The following is a 26,154-nucleotide window of genomic DNA, read 5'->3' on the forward strand; positions in this document are numbered from 1 at the left end:
TGCGGCTCGTATGTCTCTCTTGCCTATTAATATTATTATTTGGTTGTATACATACAACACAAGGACACGAAGCAAATAGGGAGGGAGCAAGCTGACAACTGCCATCGAGAGGGGCACAACACCTACCTACTCTTTCAGGAGGAGAGAATAGAGGAAATGAAAATATGAGGAAAGAAAAGAGGAAAGAAAGAAATGACGGAGACACAGAAAGAACAAAACAAAATACAAATAATGGATATCACGCGACTGCTCGTCACCCGCGCGAGCCACCAAGGCAGGCTTGTGAACCCACGCTATTTCTCGAGTTTAGAGCCTGCGGGTTGACGCGAACGCAATGACCCAAGGCTGCCTTACGTTCTGCGCATGCTCAGTTCTGGCCCGCTATCTTCTTGGGGCCCCAATTCCAAAACTCTCTATTGAAAAACAGATCGCCGCATGCAATACGACATGCCTCTGGTCGGTACTGCACATCAAGAAATACTTTTCACGGTCCTAACAATGCCTCTTTTCACAAGCCTGTACCTTTTGTCCTTTCACAAGCCTGTACCTTTTGTCCATCGCCGCCTAATAGTCCATCCCAGTTAAATGACAGTCTGGTGCTACCTTGAGTAGTACCGCTGAATACTGCATGTACACTAAACATTAACCTCTATGTGTAAATTGTCACTATTTTCCCATTTTTACGTCACCGCGGCGCTCTTTTACATTAAATAATGGTAGCTACCAGGTTAGCTTGGATATTTTATTTACTTTTGCAAGGTCTCAAAATATCATAGATATCACTAAAATTTGTCGACATAATATGCGCTTACCTTTCTGCAACAGGCGCCACGGTATACATGCTGTAACACAAAGCTTGGCACGGGCTCTTGTAAATTTTTACCCTTCATATGCACCTGAGGCCTTACAAAATATACCTAATGCGTCCAAACATGACAGTTATTACTATTTCAGCTAAGAAACGCTGCCTGTGCATAAACATGTGAAGATGTGTAGCTTCCTATATGTTTGCAGTGTCAACTAACAGATTTTGCCTCATGAATGCCACGGCGACGCACTTTTTCTTGGCAGGGTCACGACACGACGGCTATGGGCATCAGTTGGGCGCTGTTCCTCATTGGCCACCACCAGAGGGAGCAGCAACTCATCCACGAGGAGCTCGACTCGATCTTCGGCGATGACAGGGAAAGGCACGTGACCACCGAGGACCTCAAGCATATGAAGTACCTCGAGTGCGCGCTCAAGGTGAGACAGGTGCACTGACTGGCTAGCTAAAAGAAGCTAGTGCACTGGCCCGAAACGACCTGCACCAAACGGCGCGGGTTCAGTGTGCAAACCTCCCATATGCACACTAAAAGTGTGCACTGTAGGTTCTATTCAGTATTGGAAACAGTATTTTTTTTCCAAGTCTGTGTTTCCATATATTTCTGGCGCAAAAAAATTGCCCAGTAGCAGAAAGAAGGAAGGACAAAGTTTGCCTACTAGAACTTTGTGTACCGCTACACTGGTGCTCAGCATAACGTCACACACTTTAAAGTGTCTTTCAATATATGAGCAATTATTTATTAAAAAGGAAGATAGGGCGCGTCACACGCTTATGTAGTAATCGGTTTTAAGCGACGAATTCTGTGATATTTGCTTAAATGTTAACGCAAATGTTTACGGAAACACACAGTTAAGACAGCAAATGGCTTTTTTAAGACGACGTGAATGGCATACAATATTTATGCAAGTGTAACACAATGATGCAAATGTTTCGATGTAGGTGCTATGTCCGTTTCAACCCTACGGAAAGATGCAATAAATTTATTACATGCAACGCACGTGCCTTATCTCCTTTTGCGTAACACGTCAGTACCGTTACTCGCAGGGCAATTTTTTCACGTTAAGCATCATCAGGACTGTCAGTTTCAGTGTTCGTTATCGCCGATGCCAGCGCAACTAGCACGATGTCACGCAGCTCCACGGGCATCGTGTGATGACTGGAGGCGATGCATCGCATTAAAGCCACAACAGAAGCAATGCCAGCCATTTCAAGCAGTGTCCACATTATCTCACTGCAACTTTGATCACCCATGCCCGCATGGAGCCTCGCTGGCCGTTTATAGCTACGTGTTCTCCTCTTTTTGTGGGTTCCAAGCGTCGCCCTCCTGCTTCTCCTGTGCAAGCCAACGTACGCTAGCGTTCTTCACCACGCTTCGCGACATAACAATGTTCTTTCTTTTCGGCCTCTGTCTCTTCAATCTTCGACATTCATTGCACTCAATGCACTCAATGCACGCTTTGGGCCCATTTAGCTATCGAGGTGTCCTGACGCGTTATAGCTGGCCTAAAGAATTGGTTGCTTTTGTTGTCGATTTCACTTGTCGTTACCGACTTGATGTGTTATCTCCCGTTGGACCATGCTGCAAGAAATTGAAAACCGCGACATTACTGTGCGCACATATGCAGAAGCAGTGATGATATTCAGTAGTGTTGTAGTGCACTGTGGATAATGGGCTTGTGCCTACACCGCAAGCTGCACCAGCAGCTAGTGCTCCCAAATTTGGAAAAGAGGCAAAGAAAGCTTCGTTTAAAAATTCTCACATAATTCACCAGGTTGAGTCTCTCGTTCAACCTGCAAGTTTTTGCAGGTTGAACTACAGGTGTAATCATTTTATTGGGATAGCAATTATATGGACACTTCAACCGGATTTCTACCGTCGGCGTCGCCGTCGCCGTCGCCGTGAGGTTCCCTATAGATAAAATCTTCGCCGCGCGCCGTATGCCCGAGCGGAAGCGTGCGGGGACGCGCGCTATCACGGAGAGCGAACGCACTCAATCTCCCACGCGCAAGCAAGGAAGCAGGAAGCCAGCGCCGGAGGGAGCGGGGGGGGGGGGGGGGGGGGGCGCACTTCTACTCTGCCAACCACCGCGCTCGTCGCTAACCCGCACCGTCTCTTATCTCCACACGGCTCTGGCCTTTATGCGCCGTGGATTCGCCGCTCAGTTTCCGTTGAAGCGATAGACCGCACGTACCTTTGCCCGCTGCGGCGTATGCTTGCTGCCAGCGTTTTGACAGTCGTTGTCTGCAGTCATTCAGTGTGATCTATTCGTGTTTGTTTGTGCGCGCTCACACCACGCTTGTTCATTCAGTTAGTAATAGTCGGGCCACATTTTCCAACGCACACTACACATGCAGTGCTGCCCGGATCGGCAGTGCAGCGCTACAGGTGTGTCCCTTCGCACGCGCTGCCCACGGGAAGCGCTTCTCATCAACACCACCGTTTCACACGCGCCTTCTCGTGGTCATCGAGTCTCTCTTCATGTCGGTCTACTTACGCCGCAGCACACCTGCTTACTTAATCAGCTCATGTTTACTACAATTCATATTGCTACCAAAGCCGCTCACCTTACTTCGTATGACAGTGCTGTGTTGCTATCGCATTCATTGCTTCGCCCTTACGGCGAAATTGTGACATTTTTTATCGGTAAACTGTAACTAGCAGTCTAGTTCCCAGCAGAAGCTGTCTCACTTTTTTTCAGTTCACGAAAACGTAGATCTGGGACTTCAAGTCGGTTTGTCGTTTTTGTTCTTTTACGACGAACGCACCCCAGCAACGAAGGCATGAATTTTGCAGTCCGCGTTTGCATACCCTTGCGAATAGTGCCGGCTGTTTCCAGCAGACGGCGCGGATGTATGCTATCGGAAAGAAACAATTTATGATAACTCAAAAGGAAGCTCCTTACTTTTCAAAGTGAGATCAGGATGCATTCGAACAGGCACTTATAAGCGAGATAAATCAAAGACGAAGACGCCTGTGCTTGCTGCGGTAAAGCTAGGGAAACGATGGAACATGTTTTATTGCAATGTGAAGAAACCTATCGAGCTGCCAGTTTAGGCTCTTCTGGCCTCCTTGAATCCCTTGGGTTCATGGATAGCCGGGGGAAATTAAACATGTCCGCAACTGAGGTTTGGTGGCAGAAAAGTAGGCAGACCACAAAGAACGGAGGCATACAAAAACAAAGTTCCCAGTAATTGTTCAAAAAGTTTGATTCTGGGAATTCTTTGTATCTGCATGTTTTCTAAAAGATATAGGTAGGACATTAGGCAAAATAATAACAAGAGCTTGGTGACACAATCCGCCACCCCGTTTGAAGGGGACGCTCATAGCATCCATCCATCCATCCATCCATCCATCCATCCGGCACTGGAAAAATGTTCGGAGTATCGCATTTGTTTTCCACACCGCCGCGGTAAGTGATTCGTTTGTGCCACATGTCCTTTCGCCTCTGTATCCCTTCCCGGCGTCTTCAGTGTGCTGTTCGGACTCGGGTAGCGTTTCCGGTGATCCTTCAGCCATAGAGATGAGTACGTCCGGGTGTATTAGCGAGAGAAAAGGGGTTTATTTTACAGTATTTGCAGTGGCTCCCGATATGGTAGCCCTCTCCATGTAGAAGCACTTCGACTGATCGACTCACTACATTGCTCAGCAAACATGAGAACACGTCAGGGGCACACCCACTGAACCAAAAGTGTCCGCTTGTAAAGCAGTCGTCTTCCCTAGGGAATCTGATGACCTTGGTGCGGCCAATCAGGGAGGTCGTATTGTTCACAGAACTCCGCCTCTAATGTTGCACCCTCGCCCTCGCATTTGCCGCAACTGCGTGGCCATCTGGGAAACCGAGATCGTCGCCGTTCCCACGGTATAGTAATTCCACGAAGTTCACCTCTCGCATCAATCCGTGGCATCTCCGTGACGGTCAGCTTGTCATGGTCAGTGTCGGGCACTGTCGCCATCTGGAGGGCGCTGATGAAAGGAGCTGCCTCGGGGGCAACACCAAAGGATGCGCACTGCCGATTACGGGCGCTTGTTTGCCCGTCACCGTCGGTGTCGGGCACTGTCGCCGCCTGGGCAACGCTGATGAAGGTGCTGTCTCGATGGAAACAACCAAAGAATGCGCCCTGCCAATTCGGGACGCAACAGACTCCTCCGTCGCCGGAAGATCCGACCTAAGGGTGACCAGCCGTCAGGTTTCCCGAAGCGTCGGTGGTCATTCGCAAGCTCGGGGTTTGTTCTTGAAATGATGGCGATGACACACTCGAGCTTGAGGTCCCAGCATTAACTTCGTTGTGGCCTTCTTCCTGGGAACACACAAGCATAAACGTCGCGTTTATGCTTGTGTGCTTATGCGTTTATGCGTTTATGCTTGTTTATGCAGGGCCCAGGAAAGCGCCGTGCTCGCACCAAGAGTCATCTGGTCTAGCGAACCTATCTTATCTAATAAAAGCACGAAAGCAGCCATCACATCACTAAACCTTCGCTGAAGCCCACAATTTTGAGATTGGACGAGGATCCACAACCTTCTCGCAACATCCGATACGGAAGAGTCATTCCCAGTGACAAAGTATCACATGGCTCGCAAGCGCCCAAGAGAGAGAGCGAGAGAGAGACAGAAGAAAGGGCAAAGGCAGGGAGATTAACCAGATGGGAAGATCTGGTTTGCTACCCTACGCTGGGGAGAGAGGGGAGGCAAGCGCCCGAAATCCGCTTACATCCACCAGGCTTCGCGTGACCCAATAATTTGGACCCCAATTTTTTTGCCGCCAAAGCGAGCTCTCATGTACCTCTAAGTTCAACAAAACCCGATGGTCGTGGTACTGAGAGCAAAAGTAGAATACTCGAGAATGCCCTCAATAATTGATAACTGAAATTTCCTACGCAGCACAAACACCATAAACTGTCTGTTCGTCGTCTACATCCGTTAATAACGCACGTACTAGCCTCGCTGAGTTTACGTATGTACTATCAGAGGCGCTTTAACTTTGCGGTCAAAACTCTTCACTCATGCGCGTGACGCACGCACTAAAGAAACAACAACAAAAAATCTTGCGTGCTCAAAACTACAAGAACATTCAGGCTTATTTATAAGCACTTCCACACACTCTCTAAAGGAAACTGAATACTCTGCCGTCTTCTAAATACGCGTGCGAGACACGCACCAATGTTTTCCTTCTTTGTGTCCGCGCAAGACACGCCTTAAAGGAATGGCACAAATGCCTTTTAAGAAGGCAAAGTTACACAACGGCTCCTCCAAGTCACGCGCTTTACTATCGAAGAAAATCTCGCGAACACTTTCGAAAAGTGAACTGATACTCAAGCGCGCCACTACGGTCTTAAAACAAATAACCTGGACTTAACGCTGCGCAAGCGTATCTCACACACAAATAAAAACAAGTCTATCTGCTCAAAAAAGAACGACACGTCGAAAAAAAATCACACAAATTTATACGCACGCACACCATCTCCTTCGGAATATTGCTGAGTTTCTAAAACAAACGAATAAAGAAACCTCGAAATGTGGTTATCGAAACGATCTCAAGTCTTGGAGATCTCAAAACATTTAACCAAACAGTAAAAATACAGAAACAAACAAACTGGTATTTCCACAAAACCAATATTGGCGCTATTCATTCCGAAGTAGCCTACGGTTGCGTGAAATCTTTAAGCCGTGGGCGTGGTCTGAAAGCTTGTCTTGTCAACAAGGAAATACAAAGGGCACGTGTCGGGCTGCCGACCCCCGACACTTTACATAAAGGCAACATGCCTTCTGGGCGTCGTGCGACGACTTCGCTGCCACGGGTGACCAATTCGTGGCGTCTTACTGTCTCGCTCTCCTGTGTCATGCCTGGTACACCTCGAAAAGAACCCCACGAGGGGGAACATAATTGCCCCCTTGCTTTTGTCCACTTTCGCGCCGAACGGCCCTTTCTTCCTCCTTCGGCGGTTCGGGCGCGCTCTGTCTGGAAACATTCCAAGTAACAAACGCGCCTTTCGAACTCTTTGACTGCGCTCACCACTGGGTTTAGCGCCTTTATTCGGCCGCGTTGCCCTTTCTGCCGCATTCCTGACTTTGCGACGCCGCTTCATCCTAGCACGTTTTCTAGTGCTCATTTTCGAGCCTTCCGCTCGTATCTCGTGCTGACCGGCACTTAATTCGTCGGTCACGATTTCCATCTCAACCACACAGTCCGATTGATTTGCGGGTAAATCATTCCTCTCAATGCTACCTCGACTGGCGGCGAGCTTCAAACACTTAGGGACAATGCAGCTATTTCCTTTGCGCAACGTAGCTCGTATATCTGGGAGCTGTCCACAACTGCACTGCCCTGCCTATATTGTGCCTTAGCGCACTTTGCTGACTGATTGGACTTTACACCGGTGTTCTTGTCTACTAAATCGGTGTCACTTCGGACTACTTCTGCAAGAGGTACCTTCGCGACGTACTCCCCGGATAACTGTGCCAAATCGCCCACGGCTGGCCTAGCTGATTCTCTAGTATTCCATTGGCACAGTATCTCGTCGCGCTCAATCCGGTCCCATGCATCAACGGGTTCCCCAACAACTACGCCACGGTCTACGGATCTGGCATCACCTACGAACGTACATTTAGGCTCATAGGGATCAGCATCTCTTCATACCATCGGTAGAACCGTGCGTGCAACTTCTTCGCACTTTCCGTGCGATATTTCTTCGGGTGCCTGACATACCTGCTGCTCCCCTGTATAACCCTGTTCTAATTTTTCATGAAAATCTCTTGATTGTGAGCATCTATCTCTTTCCTTACCTGCCTACTGTGTTCCTCTATAATTTTGTTTAGTTCCTGATTATTTCGTTCACATTCCTGCCTTTCTCGCTCTTCATGTTCTTCCTTTGCTTGTTCTTTTAGAATTGAGTTGCCGAAGTATTCAAAGTATTTCTGATCACGGCCGGTTGCTTTCTAAAATGGCTCTAATTACCGCTTCTGAGTTGTCATCCTCCACCTCTATGTCGAGCTTTTCACGCAAATGCAACAGGTTAGCTCTCGTCAAACTCAAGAGGTCCATGGTCACTACTTTAGGCTTTGGCTCAGCTAATAAAATACTTGCTGCGAAACCCGCACAAATTGCAATGCAAGTAAAAAACTACCAGTGGTTCAGTTCTGTGTTCTCAAGAGAAATTGAAGCCTGGAAAATATAGCAGAAACCAAACGCCTATTCACAGAAGTAGCACCAAGTCCCCATGTTCGCCTCCACCGCATCGAATCAATTGCAAGAAGACGTAAATCCTGAGTCGCCTTTAATTGATTGAGATTCTGGTAGGTCTTTACGTCCCGATTACTCCCACACAAGAATGAGGTCTGGCTTTAGTAGCTAGTTCAGATCATGCTATCATGCCTGAGATTCGCACAACTCAGTTGGGGAGGGGAGGGGGGAGGCGTGACTGTCACTCGTGTCGTTCGTTCGTACGCTCGCTTGTTCCTTCGGGCTATTCGCCTACATTGACAATCACCGCCAATAATTTCTTCAGTTTTTTGTTCAGTCATTACGCGCAGTTTCCAGGACGGTTGCTTTCACGTGACTGGACTTTTTGCACCGATAAGTTTTACCTGTTCACTTCGCACAGCTCACTCTGCTAAGCTGCGTTGAAAACGGCGTACATACCTTTTAAATCACGTATTCGGTTCACGCGGCTCGCGCTGCTTCACGCTATCTTGAAAGCAGTGGATCCTGCAACAGCATAATTTTGAATAACTGAAGAGTGCCAACAGGCCTTACATATCTAGCTCTCAATAGCATTGTACGTCCTTTTAGGTCAACGAAAGAAGGGAGAGCAGAATACCCTACCAGAAATTTAAGTAGCCAATCTGCATAGCATGTATGGTTGCACTTTTCACATCTGGTTTTCTCGTCACCTTACAGACCTCCTCCTCCTCCTCCTCCTCCTAAAATACTTCTTTTTGCGAGTTAATTACCTCATTCAGATAAATGGTCGGTTACACTGAAAGGAGCGCTATCGAAAAGAATATGGAGATGATGGCATGCAAAAAAAGAAAAGACAAATACTCATGATTATGTAGTGCAAACGTCAACCTTTAAAACATTGTCCGGAACACCGTAGCACATCTGCAAACACGCTGCAAGCTTTACCGTATCAAAGAAGCAAAAATACATATTTAAATAATGAAATAAATTGAATTAACAATTAAAAAGTTAAATTAAAAGCAAATACGTGCACATATTTACTCATGCTTATATACAAAAATAGGCTTACTGGGTTAATGAAAAATACGGCTCACAATGCAGCGGACGTAGCATCGTTGTCCAGTTAAATATGCAGTATATGACGTAATGAACGGGCATAAACTTGAGGCATGTTTCCATCTGTCCTGTTAACGGTATCTGGCGTCGTCTGTATCAGCAGAGATTCAAGCAGCAGTCTCGTTGTCGGATTTTTCTCTTTAGCCATGATTGCAGCATTTTCCCAAGCGATAGAGTGCTGACTCTTGTGCACATGCTCCGCCAGTGCGTTGTACACGTGGCGGTGATTTTGAACATCGCGCTTGCGCTCTTTCAGTCGCCGAATGAAGTTTCCTGTTTCGCCAATATAACAGAAGTTGCAGTCTTGGCACGGGATCTTATAGATTACCCCCGGGAACTTTTGGTCTTGTAAGCGGTCCTTCACGTTGACAACTTTGCTGCGGAGCTTGTTAGATGGCACATGCGCAACGCGTAAGTCATATTTTGAAAATATCCTTGAAAGCGCTTCGCTGATACCCGGTATGTAGGGAATGCTGGCCCGTTTTTGATAAGCTCGTTTCTCGGATGGCTGAGGATTCAGCGCCCGTTTTTCGATTCTGCGAACAAAAGCAGCCGAATAGGCGTTATTGGACAGTTCTTGGCGTACCGTAAGAAGTTCTCTTTGGAGTTCTTCTTCATTGGAGCATAAGTGAGTGGCCCGATGGATCAAAGACGACACGACAGAAGTCTTGTGCCCAGTTGGGTGACAGGACGCAAAGTGTAGGTAGCGACCGGTATGGGTCATTTTCCGATAAACGGAAAAGAATAGGCCGCCGTCGGAACGACGTACAAGTACGTCGAGGAAAGGCAGCTTGCCGTTTTCTTCTAGCTCCAGAGTAAATTGTATGGTCGGTTGTATGGAGTTGAGGCTTTGTAGCAACCGGTCGACGTCGTCTTTGTGCAGGATACAAAAGCATCGTCCACATAGCGCAGAAAAACTTTCGGTGCAGGTTTGAACTTCGTCAGAACTTCTTTCTCCAGTGCTTCCATTACAAGGTTTGCGGTTGTAACGGATACTGATGCCTCCATAGCAGTCCCCTGTGTCTGCTTGTATATTTCAGAGTTGTAAGTAAAGTACGTGTTACTTAAACACAAATGAAGCAGTTCACACAGCTCTGAAGGATCCAGGGGTGTCCGGTCAGCAAGGTTGGCGCCCTTGGAAAGGGCTTCTTTGGAGGTCTCGACGGCCAAGTCGATAGGAACACTCGTGAATAGGGAGGTTACGTCAAACGACACCATCACATCATCATCACTGAAATGAAGGTCACGCACAGTTTCTACGAATGCTGAAGTGTTCTCAACGTGTGTTGTGGTGTGGCCGGTTAAGGAGCTGAGTACTTGGTGCAGATACCCCGATAGCTTGTAGAGCGGCGACTATTGGACGAAGAGGGACACCTGTTTTGTGGACTTTCGGGAGACTATAGATCGCAGGGGCTGAACCATTGGTGCACAATAACCGATAGTATAACTTCTTGTGCTCAGGGCAGGCTGGCGGGAAGACAGTGGACAGCTTTTTCTGCAGTTTGCTTTGAATACTGCTTGTGGGGTCCTTAGTTGATACGGAATACGTTCCTCCGTTTTCAAGAAAGTCAAGCATTTTTTCGTTGTATGCGCTGCGGTCTAGTAAGTTTTTTTTTTGTGTGTGTGACTTGGTCAGTGACCGTATTTTTCATTAACCCAACATGCTACCTGACCAGACGAGCTTTCGTCGAACTCTTGACTATGAAAAATAGGCTTACGAATCGCGTTAATGAAGTGCTGATGAGGACTTGTTCACAAAGTGGATCATGTTCTTCAAATGGCTTGTTTCTTTGGCAAATCAGTAAGAAAATGACAAGCACGCATTCGGAAATAAAATATTAATTGTGCGGAAACCATTCTAGATGATTGTCAACGTAAGCGAAATGTCCGAACGAACTAACGAGAATTGAGTTAAGAACGTTTATGGTACAAGGAAAGGATTGTGGAAGCAGGTGGGTGGGGCCCCTAGTCCCGTACTCCATTGGCCTCAGCCGCCCGCCTTGTTTGGTCCAGGGATCAAGAAAATGAACGAGCGTGCAAGCGAACGAATGCGCCAGCGACTGTCGCCTCCCCCCCCCCCGTCCCCCACCCCGCCCTTTCCAGGAGCTTGGTGGCGCGATGCCTAATTTCTTTAGCCGAGGAAAACCCTTAAGTGTTGAATTCACACGCAAAAAAGAGGATGGCAGGGGCGCTCTGTCCTCTCGCCTTCTTTCCTTTAGTGTGAATTGCCCGCTAAGTAAGGTTCTTCCTCGACGAAAGAATGTTCCCCCAAGCAGCCCAAACAGCTAGATTCCTGTTCCTTCATTTTGAGAGAAAAATTACCACTACTTAATCCAATTATTGTCCTCCTTATCGAGTAGTTTAGCACGAGGATTAGAATTGCGCTATCTGTCAAGGTATCTTTTTTAAATTTGGTGTAATTAAAAAACACCTGGTATACTGGTTTATGTGGCATAATGTAACGCCAATCCCAGGTGTTGACAAGAGTGTGTCGGCTCAATAGCGGGCGAATCCTCTGTAAGCGGAACGGTTGTGCAAACACCGCGTGGCATGTTGCGGCGTGTTTTCCCTCAGCGATTACCGATGGCGCCACCGTTCCGTTGCAGTGATATCGCGAGCTACCTATCTGCAATCATAGACTAGGCGTTATCGCTCGATATTGAGAACCAATTTCAAGACCACCGAAATAACGCTCAAAGTTTACTGCCGGGTGAGATAAAGCTTGAAATGTGATTCTGGCGCAGCAAAACTAAGTGGAAAGAAGAAGGGACAGAAAGAGCGCCAACTTGCAACTGAATTCATTACATAGAAACACCCATATTTTATTCAAACACGATTCACATGCGCACAACCATTAAGTGCACTACACGTCTAAAGAACAAGCGTTATATCTCCGTGCAAAATATTACAAATCACCATAGTGAATCTAAAAATTGGTACTCATTATTGTGCAATGTAACCGACGGGACATTTGCACAAGCATCACCCTTTTTCTTTATGAAAGACTCTTCCAGCAATTCACGAGCCAGCGATCCCTTACTCTTACCTAGTAGACGTGGGTCCTTAAACTGCGGTAAGCAGCCACACAAAGCACAATGAAAGGGCAAGTGCGGACGGAACGAATACCAGCATGACTGACGACGTGACCAAGAAACTGCAGTTCCTCAAAGCAAAAGTGGCATTTCTCTGGCTTCAACGTGAGGCCCGCCGACCGTATGGCTTGCAGAACTGCTTTGAATCGTTGTAGGTGCTGGTCAAATGTTGAAGAAAAGGCAATGACGTCGTCGAGATAGACCAAGCAGGTTTTCCACTTCAGTCCCGAAAGCACATTATCCATGAGCCTTTGAAAAATAGCGGGCGCAGAGCAGCAAAGCCTTTTGGTTTGTGCTTTTGTTGATGCGAGCGGCAGGCCGAAAGTCAATTCGCTCGCTGCTGCAGCCACGCTTACTCACTGCAGCGTTCTCACAGCGCGTTTCCGCGGTCATCGAGTGAGATGCGTTCATCTTTACTTGTGCGCGCGTGACACCATGCTCGTTAACTTATTTAGTATGCCTACCTATACAAATTTCTACAGTCGATAAAACTACTATCCTTACTTCGTATAGTTGTTCACTAGTTTGTTAGTTGTGCGCCTATCAATCCTGTTTGTATACAATATGGGCATCTCTATGTAATAAACTCAGCTGCAAGTTGGCGCTCTTTCTGTAATTTCTTGTTTCCATTCAGTATTGCTGCGCCAGAACCACATTTCAAGCATGAACCAACTAGCCCAACATCGCATTCTGGTGAGATAAAGCGTAGCCGAAAGTCTGTAACACTATTCACTACTCACGAAGGAGGCAAATGAGCTAGAAACGGCTAGACGTTTCGGGCCTAGGCGTGCGAGGCACCGCCATGTGAGACGATAACGTGTTTTCTGTTGCATCAATGCAAGAAAAATTGGCGGGATACCTGGAAAAAAAAACTCCTGTGGTAAAATCGCGAGAGTCTCCTGTAGTTTCCTGTTAAATTTGTTTATGAATCACTCTTATTGTAATTGAAGGTATTGTTCTTTATGCTGATCAGTGCTCGTTGCACGTCTTGCGGTAATGCCATCAGGCTTTTGAGGTATGGTAAGCAAATAAGGGGCGCGATAACGCAAAACGATTCCAAACTGTTTTTATTCCGATTTCTGAAATCAGCCTCCATGATTGGTCAAAACATTTTCGGGCCACTCCCAACTTCACCTGTCTGTCACGCGACGTCACGAAAACCGCGATAGCTCTCCATCTGATATAACGTGTACACAATGACTATGCATGATTAAACCGCACAAAACAAAAAAGTCGCAGTTTCGCCCGAAAGGCGAAGCATCAATTGCGATAGCAAATTAGTAGAGAGCTATTCGGAGTGGGGATAGTAGTTTTATAGGCTGCATAAACTTGGACACATCCGCTTACTAACTGAATTAACAAGCGTGGTGTCAGCGCGCACAAGCAAACATGAATAGATCACACTGAATGACCACATACAACGACTGTCAAAACGCTGGCAGAAATCGCAGCCGCCGCAGCGGGCGCGGTCTATCGCTTCAAAGGAAACTGAGCGGCGGATGCACAGCGCATACAAGGTCAGAGCCGTGTGGAGATAAGAGACCGTGCGGGCGACGGCCACAGCCGGGCAAAGTACGAACGGAGTTGTTGGCAGAGTAGAAGCTGCGCCCCCCCCCCTCCCTCCCGCGCTGCCTTCCCGCTTGCTTTCGCGTGGGAGATTGAATGGCAAGTTACCCTTACCCCCCATTGCAAGATACGCCTTTGGTGCCGGAGCACAGCGTCGCCCCACCTCCCTCCCTCCCATACTGCCCCCCCCCCGGCCTCTCGCGCGACGGTCGCGTTTGCTTTCGGCCGTGCGTTCGCTCTCCGTGATAGCGCGCGCGTCCCCCGCGCGCTTTCGCTCGCGCTTCGCGCGGCGACGATTATATCGCCCTTGTAATCTATACGGAACCTCACGGCGACGGCGACGACGACGACGACGGCCGAAATCCGGTTGAAGTGTCCATATAATTGCTATCGCAATAAAATAATAATTCCTGATTCGACGCCTTTTCACTATTAGCCCTCTGTTATTGGTCGAATGTTCTCTGGCTACGCCCACTTCGCCTGTCTGTCACGCGATCTCACAAAGCCGCGAAAACTCACCACGTCGAAGTGACGTGTATACGCGAAAGAAATGCAATAATATGCCGAAGAAAACTGAAAATTTTTCTGAATAGCCACGAACGGCCCCATCCGAAAGGAATAGAAGATGGCTGCCCGCCGATCGCTCAGGCCCTCGCTACTCGCACCTGCCGGTGAGCCTTGCCTGGCTGTAAAACGTTATCGAGGCCATTCGGCATGCATACGACATCGCTCTGCCAACTCTTCCTTGCTGAGTATCGGTTTTAGCGGCATTCTTATCCTTCCGTTGCACGCCGCCGCGATTTTCGACCAGCCACCGCAAGCTAAGTAAGGTGAAGCGGACTAATCGAAGAAGCCGGCACCACCCCCTTCATGCGTTTATCTATTTTCACTGAGCTGGCTCGGCCCCATCAAAACCCTCTCCACTAGAACGTGCTCCTCGCCTCTTGTCAGCCAATTAGATAAGAAAAACCGCGGAGTGTAGACAATGTTATTGGTTTTGAAAGCGAACAAAGGTGACCTCCTATAAACGAGGAGAGTGTTTGATTGGGTTGTTCAGTCAACGCTGTGGGTCACCGCCCTATGCTTGCGTCGGTGGTTACGTAAATTTCACGTCAGTAGTTTGGAATTAAAAACCGTTTGGAATCATTTTACGTTATAGCGCCCAAGTTCTCGTCGTGGTCCCCGATTCTAAGTATCCTGGCCTCTTGCATTTTTATATCATTCTGACACAAAACGTCCAGGGAACAGGCCTTTAAAATACGAATGTCATGAATAAAATAGCGTAGTACAGGTGTAGATAGGATGAAGATCAAGACAGCCATCACAAGCGCTAACGACATCACGAGTTGCAAGTTACTGTTCGCGTTTCTCTCCCTCCTGTCTTTTGCACTATTTTATCCGTAACAATGCTACACCAACTGGCCTGTGTTTCTACCGCATTGAACAACGAGCTAGACGCGGCAAATAAGGCATCTCCGTACACCATGCTTCAGAGAGAAAGGTTATAAGTTGTTTGAGAGATAGGTGGCCACACTGCCGAGAAATTTTCGACGGTTTAACTGTTGCTGCTTCACTTATTTTTTTCCACACTAATGTTCGTTGAGATTCTAAGTCGGGCTAAATTAGCGACAATTGGAAGTTTTGCCAAAGCTGACTATGTTGAAGTGCCACGACCAACTGCCCATGTTTCATAGCACTTTAGCGACTGTCGGGCTATCCTGGATCCTTGGTGCGTTTTGCCCCTGCCTTAAAATAGTGTTAGAATAATTTTACTACAGTGAATATTCAGACGTACAATTAATCCTGAAGTTCCGTTTAAGTGTAGCTAGAGAAGAGAAAAAATGAAACGAAAACTCTCTTTGTTGGAGAACTGTACCAAGACTTCAGTGTACATGCTCGGAAAAACAAGTGAGATGATTTCTGCCTGTTTTTGTGGAGCTGCAAGGTCACAAGCACTTAGTTCGCATTTTGGTTCCTGCCGTGTACACTGTCCGAAAATTTCTTTTCAATGGGAGGGGATAATAGTGTCATGTGCTGGCCAAATAATGTTTCACTCAGAATTTGGAGACTGAGAATAGGAATCGGTAAGTTGGAAATGACGCGTTTGCCCCCGGGCCTTATTTTGCACCGCCTTACTCTACATTGATTGTGATGTTTTCGCAAAGTTGTTTCCTAATTTGAAGTGGTAAACAAGTCAAACCATCGCCTTCATACGTAGAGCTAACCGATAATAATTAGCAGCTATTTATGCACGCATTCTTTATTGCTCGCACTAGAATTCACGAAGGAAATGCACAGTTCTATTTTTGGACAATGAGCAACCAGGGAAAACTCCTTTTTGAACGTCCATATACCAAAGAAATTGATCGTAAAAATATGTTCTCCCAACGTTTTACCCATACACAGAGATTTACTGCCGCACTCAATAGCATGCGATTGCTAAAGTGGTTTATCCTTGCGCTGTTCTTCCTCTCCTACAGGAATGTCAGCGGATATACCCGTCAGTGCCGATGATCACTAGAGCCTGCACCGAACCATTCACCATTGGTAAGTCGTTCATTTGGATGATTCGAAGCAAAGGGGAGCAGAAGTAGTGCTGGTAGATGTGGGTGGACCTATAGCCTTGCAAAAGCTGCCGGCGATAGCTCCGCCCGAGCGCCACTTACCAATTGCTGTACAGACTTATGCCCATCACAACACACACTGCGACTATCGGCGACGAAGGAGCTCAACAGATACGCAGTAAGTTACGGGCCACTTCGCCTGCTCGCACCGATGTCCACCCTTTTATTATTTAAAAAAGCAGGAATCTGAGCGCAATTTCAATTGCTCGTTTCTTTCCTTACTACCTACTCTCTGAATTCGCGCTGTCTCCGGTACCACAGATCATGCGCCACAGTTCGCTCACAGCCAGTTCAGTACTAAAAATTTGAACCAAAATAAAAATTACCTTACTTACCTGATATACCTGATTCTATTTTCTTTACTACACTGTAATTGTATATCCTAATAAATGAGTGTTTTCTATGTCGTACGTATGCCGATAGGGGACTTACTGCTGCCATGTGAGGGCCTTCAGGCACATTCAAGCTGTATGTCGCAGCTTTTCGCCTGGAGGACCCCAACAATGTTTGTTGGAAATAAAGTCATTGTCATTGTCATATGTTGCTGTCAAGGCGTGGAAGATAAGGCCACCCTACATGCAGGCTTGTCCAGCTCTCGCTACAGCGCGCTCCACGTAAATATGAAAGCTGCCACCCACCTGTCGACCACTGCATTCGCAGAGTGGACGCGATCCATTGGAGACCACAATCAGCGCAAGCGGATTGTGGTCTCCAATGGATCAATATAGATACATTCTTTGCTTTCCTTGGTGAAATGGACCTCGTGGCCTAACTCTAGGTGTCAGGAATACTCCAGCCTCATTAACACCTGTAAGACATGATTTTTGTTGCGAAAATATTCAGAAAGGAAAATCAGTGAAAGCAAGAAATACATTGAAAATGTGAAGTGAAAGCAATGAAAACCACAAAATAATAATCACGGGTGACATAAAAATAAATATTATACATCTTACTGACTCCTCGTGCTCTTATTATGTAAAATGTTTTCAAGGAAATCGGCTGGAATGTTTTCTTAGTACTGCCGCCGTCAGTGTTCCTTTAGGGCACGGTACGCTCATGGACCACAGTTTAACCAAAATAACTACACCTAACACTGGTGGAACTATTGGCTTTCAGTTCACTGACCATTATCCCGTGTTTCTGTTGCTGGAAAAATATCTACAATATACACCCAATACTGCTGGCAAAGAAGCATTCATGGAGGACCAATTCCGCAACATCATTTTTCACACTGATTGGACCAAAGTGTTAAATGATAATTACGCTATGTCAACGTTCCGCAAGTCATGCGATATAGTCACTGATGCAATGAAGGAATATTCCAGTCACTCATCGTACGTAAAATGGCATTCTGTTCTTAGACAGACGCGGAGGACCAATGGTCTCCTGCGCGGCATCCAGAAAAATAACAACTTTGGTAAATCAGTAATAGTGCCGCAGTTCAACTTCTCACTTTCGCGGCAGTTTAATAAAACGCATTCTAGCACACTGTCTATTTTACTAAGACACAAAGCGCAGGTATTATCAGAACCGTATTCTAAAACATGGAAATGACAGCCGCAAGAACTGGCAGCTGATAAAGAATTTTTAAATGAGCGCGCTTCAGAGCCGGCGATCACAAGAGTTACTGACGGCACATGCGCACTTAAAAAGGCCTCTGACATCGCAAACACCTCTAACCCGCATTTTCCCAAAACTAGCGTATTTGCATCCGCTCCTGTGTCTGCTCTCACACGGGGTCTGCACTCTTTTTATCTGATACCCGCACCTCCGCACGCAGTTTTCCAAGTTATACAAGGACTAAAATGTACTGGTGCTGGCTTAGACAACACTCATCCCTCAAGAATAAAACTTATTGCCTCGGAGATTTCTGTTCCTTTGGCTCATGTTATTAACCTGATGTTCAAGAATGAAGACTTTCCTGATGAACTGAAAATGGGGAAAGTAGTACCGGTATTTAGAAAGGGTGGCCGCAACCAAAATAATAACTGTCGTCTGAAAACTATACTTCCCTTCTTTAGCAAGGTAGTTGAAAAGCTTCTGGCAGTCCAGCTGATGAATTATCCTTAAAAAATCAGTATTTTGACACCATATCAGTTTGGTTATAGGCCTAACTTTTCCTCAGATCGTACATAATAGAATTTACAGAGTACCTTAAGCATTCCATCCATAGAGCATCCTTCGCCGGGGCATATATTTGTGGATCTATCGAAAGTTTTTGACACTATTAACCACGTCATTCTTTTTGCAAAATTAGAATCTTATGGCATATGTGGTCCCACACTCACGCTCATGCGTAATTGCTTACTGAACAGATCACAGGTTGTCCAAGTTACTAATGCACTTTCTGACTCAAAGATGATAAATCAAGCCATTCCCAAAGGTTCTAATTTAGGACCATTGTTTTTTTTTTCAGAATATCGACTTACCATGTTGGCTTCATTCTTCTAGATGTATATTATGTGCAGATGACACCACACCTTTTTTCCTGTGATCATGACTGTAAAAAGTTAATGAACTAAATAATGATGTTGCTAGTACTGTTTCATGGCGTCGAATTAATTAACTCGCACATTAACCCGCTTAAAACTACCTTTATGTTCTTTTTTTATTCACAAGAAAACAAAATGTTCCCTTCTGACTATCTCTTTCTATTAATGTACAAGTTATTCAAGCGTCCGAGACAGCCACATTCCTGGGAGTTGCCATTGATTTCTACGTAACGTTCGATAAACACATCGCCGTAATTTAGTCTAAAATTTGTTTTCAGATTCGTGTTCTGATTAAAAGCCGTACTTAATACCCAGTGCACATTTTTCACTCATTATACTACGCTTTTATTCACAGTAACCTGACTTAACTGCTCTTGATCTTGGGGAAACACATATAGGATCAAGATTGCTAATAGGTTGGTTGGAATGTTGGACTCGTGGTTAAGAAAATTCGATATAGGATGCATTTGTCCAAGATTGTTCATTTGCGGAGCCAAGCAGTTAGAATAATTACATTCCGTAATTGCAGTGAATCTACTACACCTAGTTACATTAAGCTCGGCATTCTCCCCATCCAACACAGCGTATCACTTAGGCTAGGTGTGCTCATTTTTCGCGCGCGTAGAAATGATATCGACTTAAAAATGCATCCCTCGCCTTACCTCCCAAATTTTAATATGACGAGATTCTCATAGAAACACAGTTTACCATTGCCGAAACTTTACGTGAATTATGTCGTGCAGACAGAGCTGTTTTCTGGAACTTACATTTGGAACTCTACCTGTGTTTATTAAAACATGCCAACACTATAGCCATATTGAATGGATGGATCGATGGATGCATGCATGCATGGACGGACGGACGGACGGGCTCAAAACGGCTGAAGCACTAAAAAACACACTGACCCAACGAAACGCTGGAATCTAAATGACTCGAAGCTCGTTTGAGCTTCAGTAGTAGTGGATGAGCACAGCGTTATCACTTGTAGGCGTTAGCTGTCCGCCTCACAAAGACGGAGCTGATGTCTGATGCATGTCGAGAGAAGATTATTGATGAGACGTCTACGGCACACAGAAGTACGACACGTATCTAAACATATTAAAGTCTTAATACAATTCGTTCAACAGTGGCACATCCATTCGGAGGAATGACGAGGAATGGCCACATACCTAGTGGCACATATGCAGTAGCCTAAGCTTCTACTAGAATAGACAGCAGCCAGAAAGTTGTCTAATTCGGGTACATACCCGGTGGGGAATCTTCAGTGACCCAAGTTGTCTATACTAGGCCAGACAGCGGCCAGGAGCATTTGAGTGGTCTATTCGGGCACAAACCCAGTGGCCAAAGTTATCTACTCGGCAAGACAGCAGTAAAAAAAAAAACGTGGTGCAAGTTGTTTATATATATCCGCAATTATATCCGGTGAGCAAACCACGACGAACGCCAGACGTCAGGGAAGACGCGAGCTTCGTTTTCAAAATCAAGTTTCTTTGTCGGCCGTGGTGCTACAAGGTAGCCACGCACACTCAGTCTGTTTCTGGTGCGTAAAATCGACCCTGCTACGGTGGTGCCGTTCTCGGCCTTGGTCTTCCTTGAGCATAGTTTTTGCAAAATGGTTTTCGTGGCGTTTCTGCTTTGCCGGATCCACCCACAGCGCTTTTCGTATCTGTATATTCTCACACAAGTGACAGAATGCTTGTTTATCGCAGGCGTTATTATGTTGTGTGCTCACGCCACGTTGCTTTTTATTTTGGTGACTGCTTGTGTGCGGTGGTGTAGAACTGAATCCTAGTCGGATAATATTCTCCTAATAAAACCTTTATACGACCAAATGTAAATTTTCAGAAAAATTTCCGGCCATCAAAAGCTATCAGGCTGACAAAATACTGCTAGCTAACTTAAGCAGCCAGTCTAGAAGCCAAATTCAATAAACTTAGAGCTACAAGCAATAGTTATATACATCCGAATAAATGTACACAAGCACCAGAACAGGATAAACGCTTCGATTGCTAAAGTTGACGACACACAGATGACAGCTACTGGCATAATAACCTCGTTCTTTACCCTGTTGAACGTAATGATGAGCCAAAATAACATAACTATGACTCAGTTCGGTGTAAAACACGTTAGAATAGAGAGATCACACCATATAGCGATGTATAGTAGACACTAATAGCTAAATTTGCCAGCAATTAAAAAAGTACATGGTTCTAGTAATAACAAAACGATGAGCAACACGAGAACAAGGTGAGAGCAGGAGCCAACGTTTCGACTTGTCTTCTCCAAGGCGACATATGCTCTCCTCGGCACAGTATGTATGTGTAGGGTTCTTCTAAAGGGGAGAGAAGGTACGGCGGGTGGGTGAGGTAACGAGCGAGAGTGTGTTAGCGGCAAGAGTGTAGAATTGAAAAGAAAGATAATGCGCCACTGATAGTCGGCGGAGGAATTTGAGGCAGCGCTGTGTGTCAGCCGGTTGACGTGTCATTGTAGGTTCTTCTTTTCGTGGAAGGGGCCTGGACGACGGGGAGGGGAGGGGAGGGGGGGGGTGATATAGACTCCGCTGGAGGTCAGTGAACTATCGTTTCTGAAAGAGAGAATAAACGAAGCGGCAGAAAAATGGTGCTCGTGGAAAAAAAAAAGGGGGGGGGGGGGATGTTAAATATATAAATAAAAGAACGAAAGGAATGGGTGAAAGCAAAGGGAGGTTGGAATATTATTGACAATCGCATAACGAAAAAAAAACAACTGAATTAAAAATGAAATTGAAATTATGGGGTTTTACGTGCCAAAACCACGATCTGATTATGAGGCACGCCATAGTGGGGGACTCCGGGAATTTGGACCACCTCGGGTTCTTTAACGTGCTCAATTAAAAATAACTATGTACTGGTGCCTATGCTTTGAAGTTTAGCATAACGAATAGATTCTAAAGCTCCCTTTGAAACGTTCATGCCTATTGGTTGCAATGTCTTGAACTTATGGATGAGATACGATTCTCTATATTTTCTGTATCGCGCAGAATTGAAATTTGACTGTAGTATGTAGAGTTTAGGCTGAGCAAAGTTAGGAACCGGTTGGTTGAAATGCTCGGCGACTGCTTTGGGAAGCTGTTTAGCTGTGTCCGCGCGATGTCCGTTTTATTTATTTTATTTATTTATTCAATACTGCAAACCTTGTACAGGTCCAAGCAGGGTGAGCAATTAACGGGACAAGCAATGAACATCAGGTCCATTGGTTGTCCCGTTTCGCCAATATATTGTTTCTTAGAGAAGCTATTGCAAGTAAAGCTGATTTTGACTACGTGTGGGTAGCTATTTGCGGTGATTTTCATTTTAAGGTAACTTCGAAGGTGCCTGCAGGTTTTGCACCTGGGACGAGAACGTGCTTTTATTACGGGAGAACCATGTTGGCTGTATTTTGCATGCAGTAACATGTCTTTAAGGTTTCTGTTGCGGCGATAGGTAATCCTTGGTACATCCGGGAACGCTTTTGCGAAAAGCGTTCCCGGATGTACCAAGGATGTACCAATGTGGTAAAAAAAGTTAAAAAAACGGCCTCGAAATCGGCAAAGGGTAAAAATATATGACGATGATTCATGCGACGATAAATTATTTTATTTACGCACCGCTGTTTCAACTTGTAAGATAATTCTGACAGCGATTCAGTATTTGGTTATAGCAGAATTAAGTTGGTTCCGTTGAGCTACTGCGAGGCGGAAGAAATAATACTTAAACGTGCCGTTGTTGGGGGCATGCGTATTCTGTTAAAGTGCACGCATGTTTGTTACGTGCGTTTCGAGCCTCAGAAAATGAAATGTACCTGGACACGTCTGTCTTATACTTAATTGTTTGTAGCTAAAAGAAGAACTTGAGTCGAGCGTGTTTTTGATTGAGAGAATTCACAATCCAGTCTGCATTAAAATATTTGTAAGTGAGTCTGCGCGTTTATATTTATTGTGAATGAGCCTATAACCTTTCTTTGAATTGCCTCTAATTTTGTTATGTTCGCTATCGAATGAGGAAACCAGACCGCGATGGCGTATTCGATAACTGGCCTTACGAACGTTGTGTTGGCTACTAGCTTCGGTGATGTAGTAGAGCACGCAAGGCTCCTTTTGAGAAAGAATGATTTGCGTAACGCTGCTGCTTTGATATTCGCAGTATGTTTACCCCATTTAGGGTCGGAGGTTCATGTAACTCCTAAGGTATTTATGTTCTTCAACTTTAGTTAGCGGTATGCCTATAATATCTCATATACAAAGGTAGATGGCCTTGTCTTCCTTGTTACGGTCGCGGTCAAACATCTTTTTACATGAATAGACATCTCCCAATTATAACACCAAATAGAGCATTGAGAGATGTATTAGGTGTGGTGTGACCGCTATAATTAGTAATTTCCGTATATATAACGCAGTCGTCGGCGAACAGTCACATTGCAATCGATGTTAGATGCGATATCATTAATATAGATTAGAAAGAGTAATGGCCGGAGAACTGAGCCCTGGGGAACTCCGAAGGTAACTGTGACAGTGGTAGGTAGCGTTTTTTTTTTTTTTGTAAATTAGAAATTGTGAACTATTGGTTAGAAATTCTTTTACCCAGGCTGAAAGTGGCCTTTTCCAATAAAACTTCCAACTAAGCGAACAATTTGTTATGGCATACACAGTCAAATGTCTTAGATAGGTCGAGTAAAATCATGTCAGTTTGAATACAGTGATTAACTGTCAACGCAATATTTTGGACTAGTTCGAGTTGGGTTTCTGTTGCTAAACCACTTCGAAAGCCATGTTGGTAGGGAGACAAGAAGTCGGTGCTCTCTAGAAAAGCCGTGATGTGCTTCGGTAATGTGCTCTAGAAGCTTACAGGATGTACTAGTTAGTGAAATTAGTCAAAATTTGAAAGTACTCGTCTGTTGCCTTATTTGTGATTCGGTATTATCTTTGCAATTTTCCAGTCGTTTGCAAGCTGTAAATCTCTGAGTGACTTGCGAAACATTATGCCAAGGTATTTACTGCATCATCCCGCATACCTTTTCAGATAGTCATTAAGTATGTTGTCGGGACCGCAGTCTTTTTTATGGTCAAGATTGAGCAGAAAAATAAATGTGACTAAGTTATTATCCGCTCCCCTAGGGACCCATGACCTTGAACGTTGCATAAGTTGCAAGATCGTAACCGCCTCAATTTTCACGGGACTGTCCTGAACTTTACAAAAGAGTCACAAGTCCAACACGACTATGTCTAGGCAAATACTTACCCCGCACTCAGGCCTCGTGAGGCTCAGGCACGATTTACCAACACAAGAGCCGGTGTGCCACAAGCAGGCTTGACTTGCATCTACCAAAGACTGTTCAGGCTTCGGCCTTGCATTGACTGTTCTTCCTTTGCGTGTAGCAACGTTCCGATTTTAACAGAGGGAGACAATTCGGGAGGCGACAGAATCAAATGTGCGCAAAACACACTTTGAAAGAGCTAAACAAAGGAAACGGAACTTGGCACACGCATTTGCTGTCTAGAGCCTCCGAATGACACAAATGCCTTGTGACACTCAAGATGGCACTTTCTATGTGGCAGAGGTCAATTCCACGAGAACTAAGGGGGATCGCGGGACTGCAACGGGGAGTCGGTAATAACTCCGGGTGCGCCCTTCTCTACGTGCAGGCGGGAGGACGATGCCCAAGGGGTCGCTCGTGCAGATCGCCAACTACTTCTTGCACCGTGACCAGAAAGTGTTTCCCAAGCCCGAAGAGTTTCACCCGGAAAGGTTTTTGCCGGAGAACAGCAGAGGGCGCCACCCATACGCCTACGTTCCCTTTTCGGCCGGGCCGCGGAACTGTATCGGTACGTACTTTCTCTGTTAATTCGAGAAAGCGAAGTTGTTTCAGCCTGGTTCCACACGTACGTTTTAATCGGCCGATTGCAACATGGCCGTCGTGATACTCACAGCATGCATGCGCTGTTGAAGCTGACGGCAACACAGATGACACCCGAACAGCCAACCTGAATCTTTCCGTTCTGTTCTTATTTTTGTTTCTTTCCTTTCATCTTTTGTACCCTCTTACCATTCTCCCGTTCAGGGTAGCCGACCGAAGATATCCCCTGGTTAACGTTTCTGTCTTTTATATATATTTCGCTCTATCTGCGGACTAACGTACTAAAAGGAACACGGAAGCGAGGATAGAAGCATGTCAGCTAGGGACCGTGGCCATAGTGCCATTACAACAGACTTCTTTTTTTTAACGCTAAGCAGCAACTATCGTTCATGCGCCGCCGTCTGCTATGCTCTTCATAATGTCACTTGCCAGTTATTCATTAGGATGGCGGAGATTAAGGATGTTGACAGTCGCTCGTTCCTTCTTACGTTTTACGGCTGTCTACGTCTAATGTTACTACGCCGCTGAAACGCGTTGGAACGTGACCGCTATACGGATGGACAAGTTATAAGTAAAACGGTTTCGCAACTTAGCGAAAGCATTGCATCTAAGGACATTAGGCGACAAAATTTATTATATGACAAGAACGTAATGCCAGCTCGACCACTCCAGCTTCATTCCCCTTTACAGCGCGTGACGCCCACCTTCTTTTATATTGAAAGCGATGTATGTGGGGAAGCACACTTCCCTAATTATGCACATCCAGCAAGCCTACCGTATCAACGCGGGAAACATCGAGCCATATCGGATCTGCCTTGAGCCACGCTATGTGCTACAATAAACATTCGTACTGTACATTGCTTCAGGATTATCTAATTATGCATTTATCGTATCCTACGAGGAGTGAAGACTTCAAAAAGTTAGCACTGTTTGATTTCTGAACCGAAATCGATACCAGAAGTAGGTACAGCCACCTAGTGTTATAGTAATAGTGAAACCAGTCATAAATAGGTTTGCAAGTGTAATAGCATTGTATTACCCATGAAAGAAGGCTATATTTAGAATGCATTCACCAGAAGGTGAGAAATTATTTAGCAGCGAAGAAACACAACATAGCGCCACCACCGGCCTCAGTTTCTAAAGCTTCAGGCGACAAAGAGCTCTCGCGCGACATAACGTGTGTCTGAAAAAGGCTAAATGGCTTTCAGCGACGAATATGATGAGAACGGGCGAGAAAACGCGAGAAATCTGTTCGCTTTCAAACGGCAAAATGAGGCAAACAAACGAATGCGCTTATTAACCGGAATGATTCGCTTGACGGCGTGCCAGTGAGGATATTTATGTAGAGTTTGTTGTTTCGTTGCATGATTCCGTAGAGAAATGACCGG

At 45.7% G+C, this 26,154-nt stretch overlaps 1 protein-coding gene across 1 annotated transcript in view; it reads left to right on the top strand.

Annotated features, from left to right (window-relative positions):
• Nucleotides 1-26,154, top strand: part of LOC119458628 (cytochrome P450 4c3) — a 136,555-nt gene that overhangs the window by 89,940 nt on the left and 20,461 nt on the right. The window contains exons 9-11 of the mRNA XM_037720474.2: nt 1,072-1,245; nt 16,260-16,326; nt 24,555-24,734. Of these exons, the coding sequence (XP_037576402.1) occupies nt 1,072-1,245; nt 16,260-16,326; nt 24,555-24,734 (421 nt within the window). The remainder of the gene's footprint in view (nt 1-1,071; nt 1,246-16,259; nt 16,327-24,554; nt 24,735-26,154) is intronic.

The sequence above is a fragment of the Dermacentor silvarum genome, chromosome 7, assembly GCF_013339745.2.
Source record: "Dermacentor silvarum isolate Dsil-2018 chromosome 7, BIME_Dsil_1.4, whole genome shotgun sequence".
NCBI lineage: Eukaryota > Metazoa > Arthropoda > Arachnida > Ixodida > Ixodidae > Dermacentor > Dermacentor silvarum.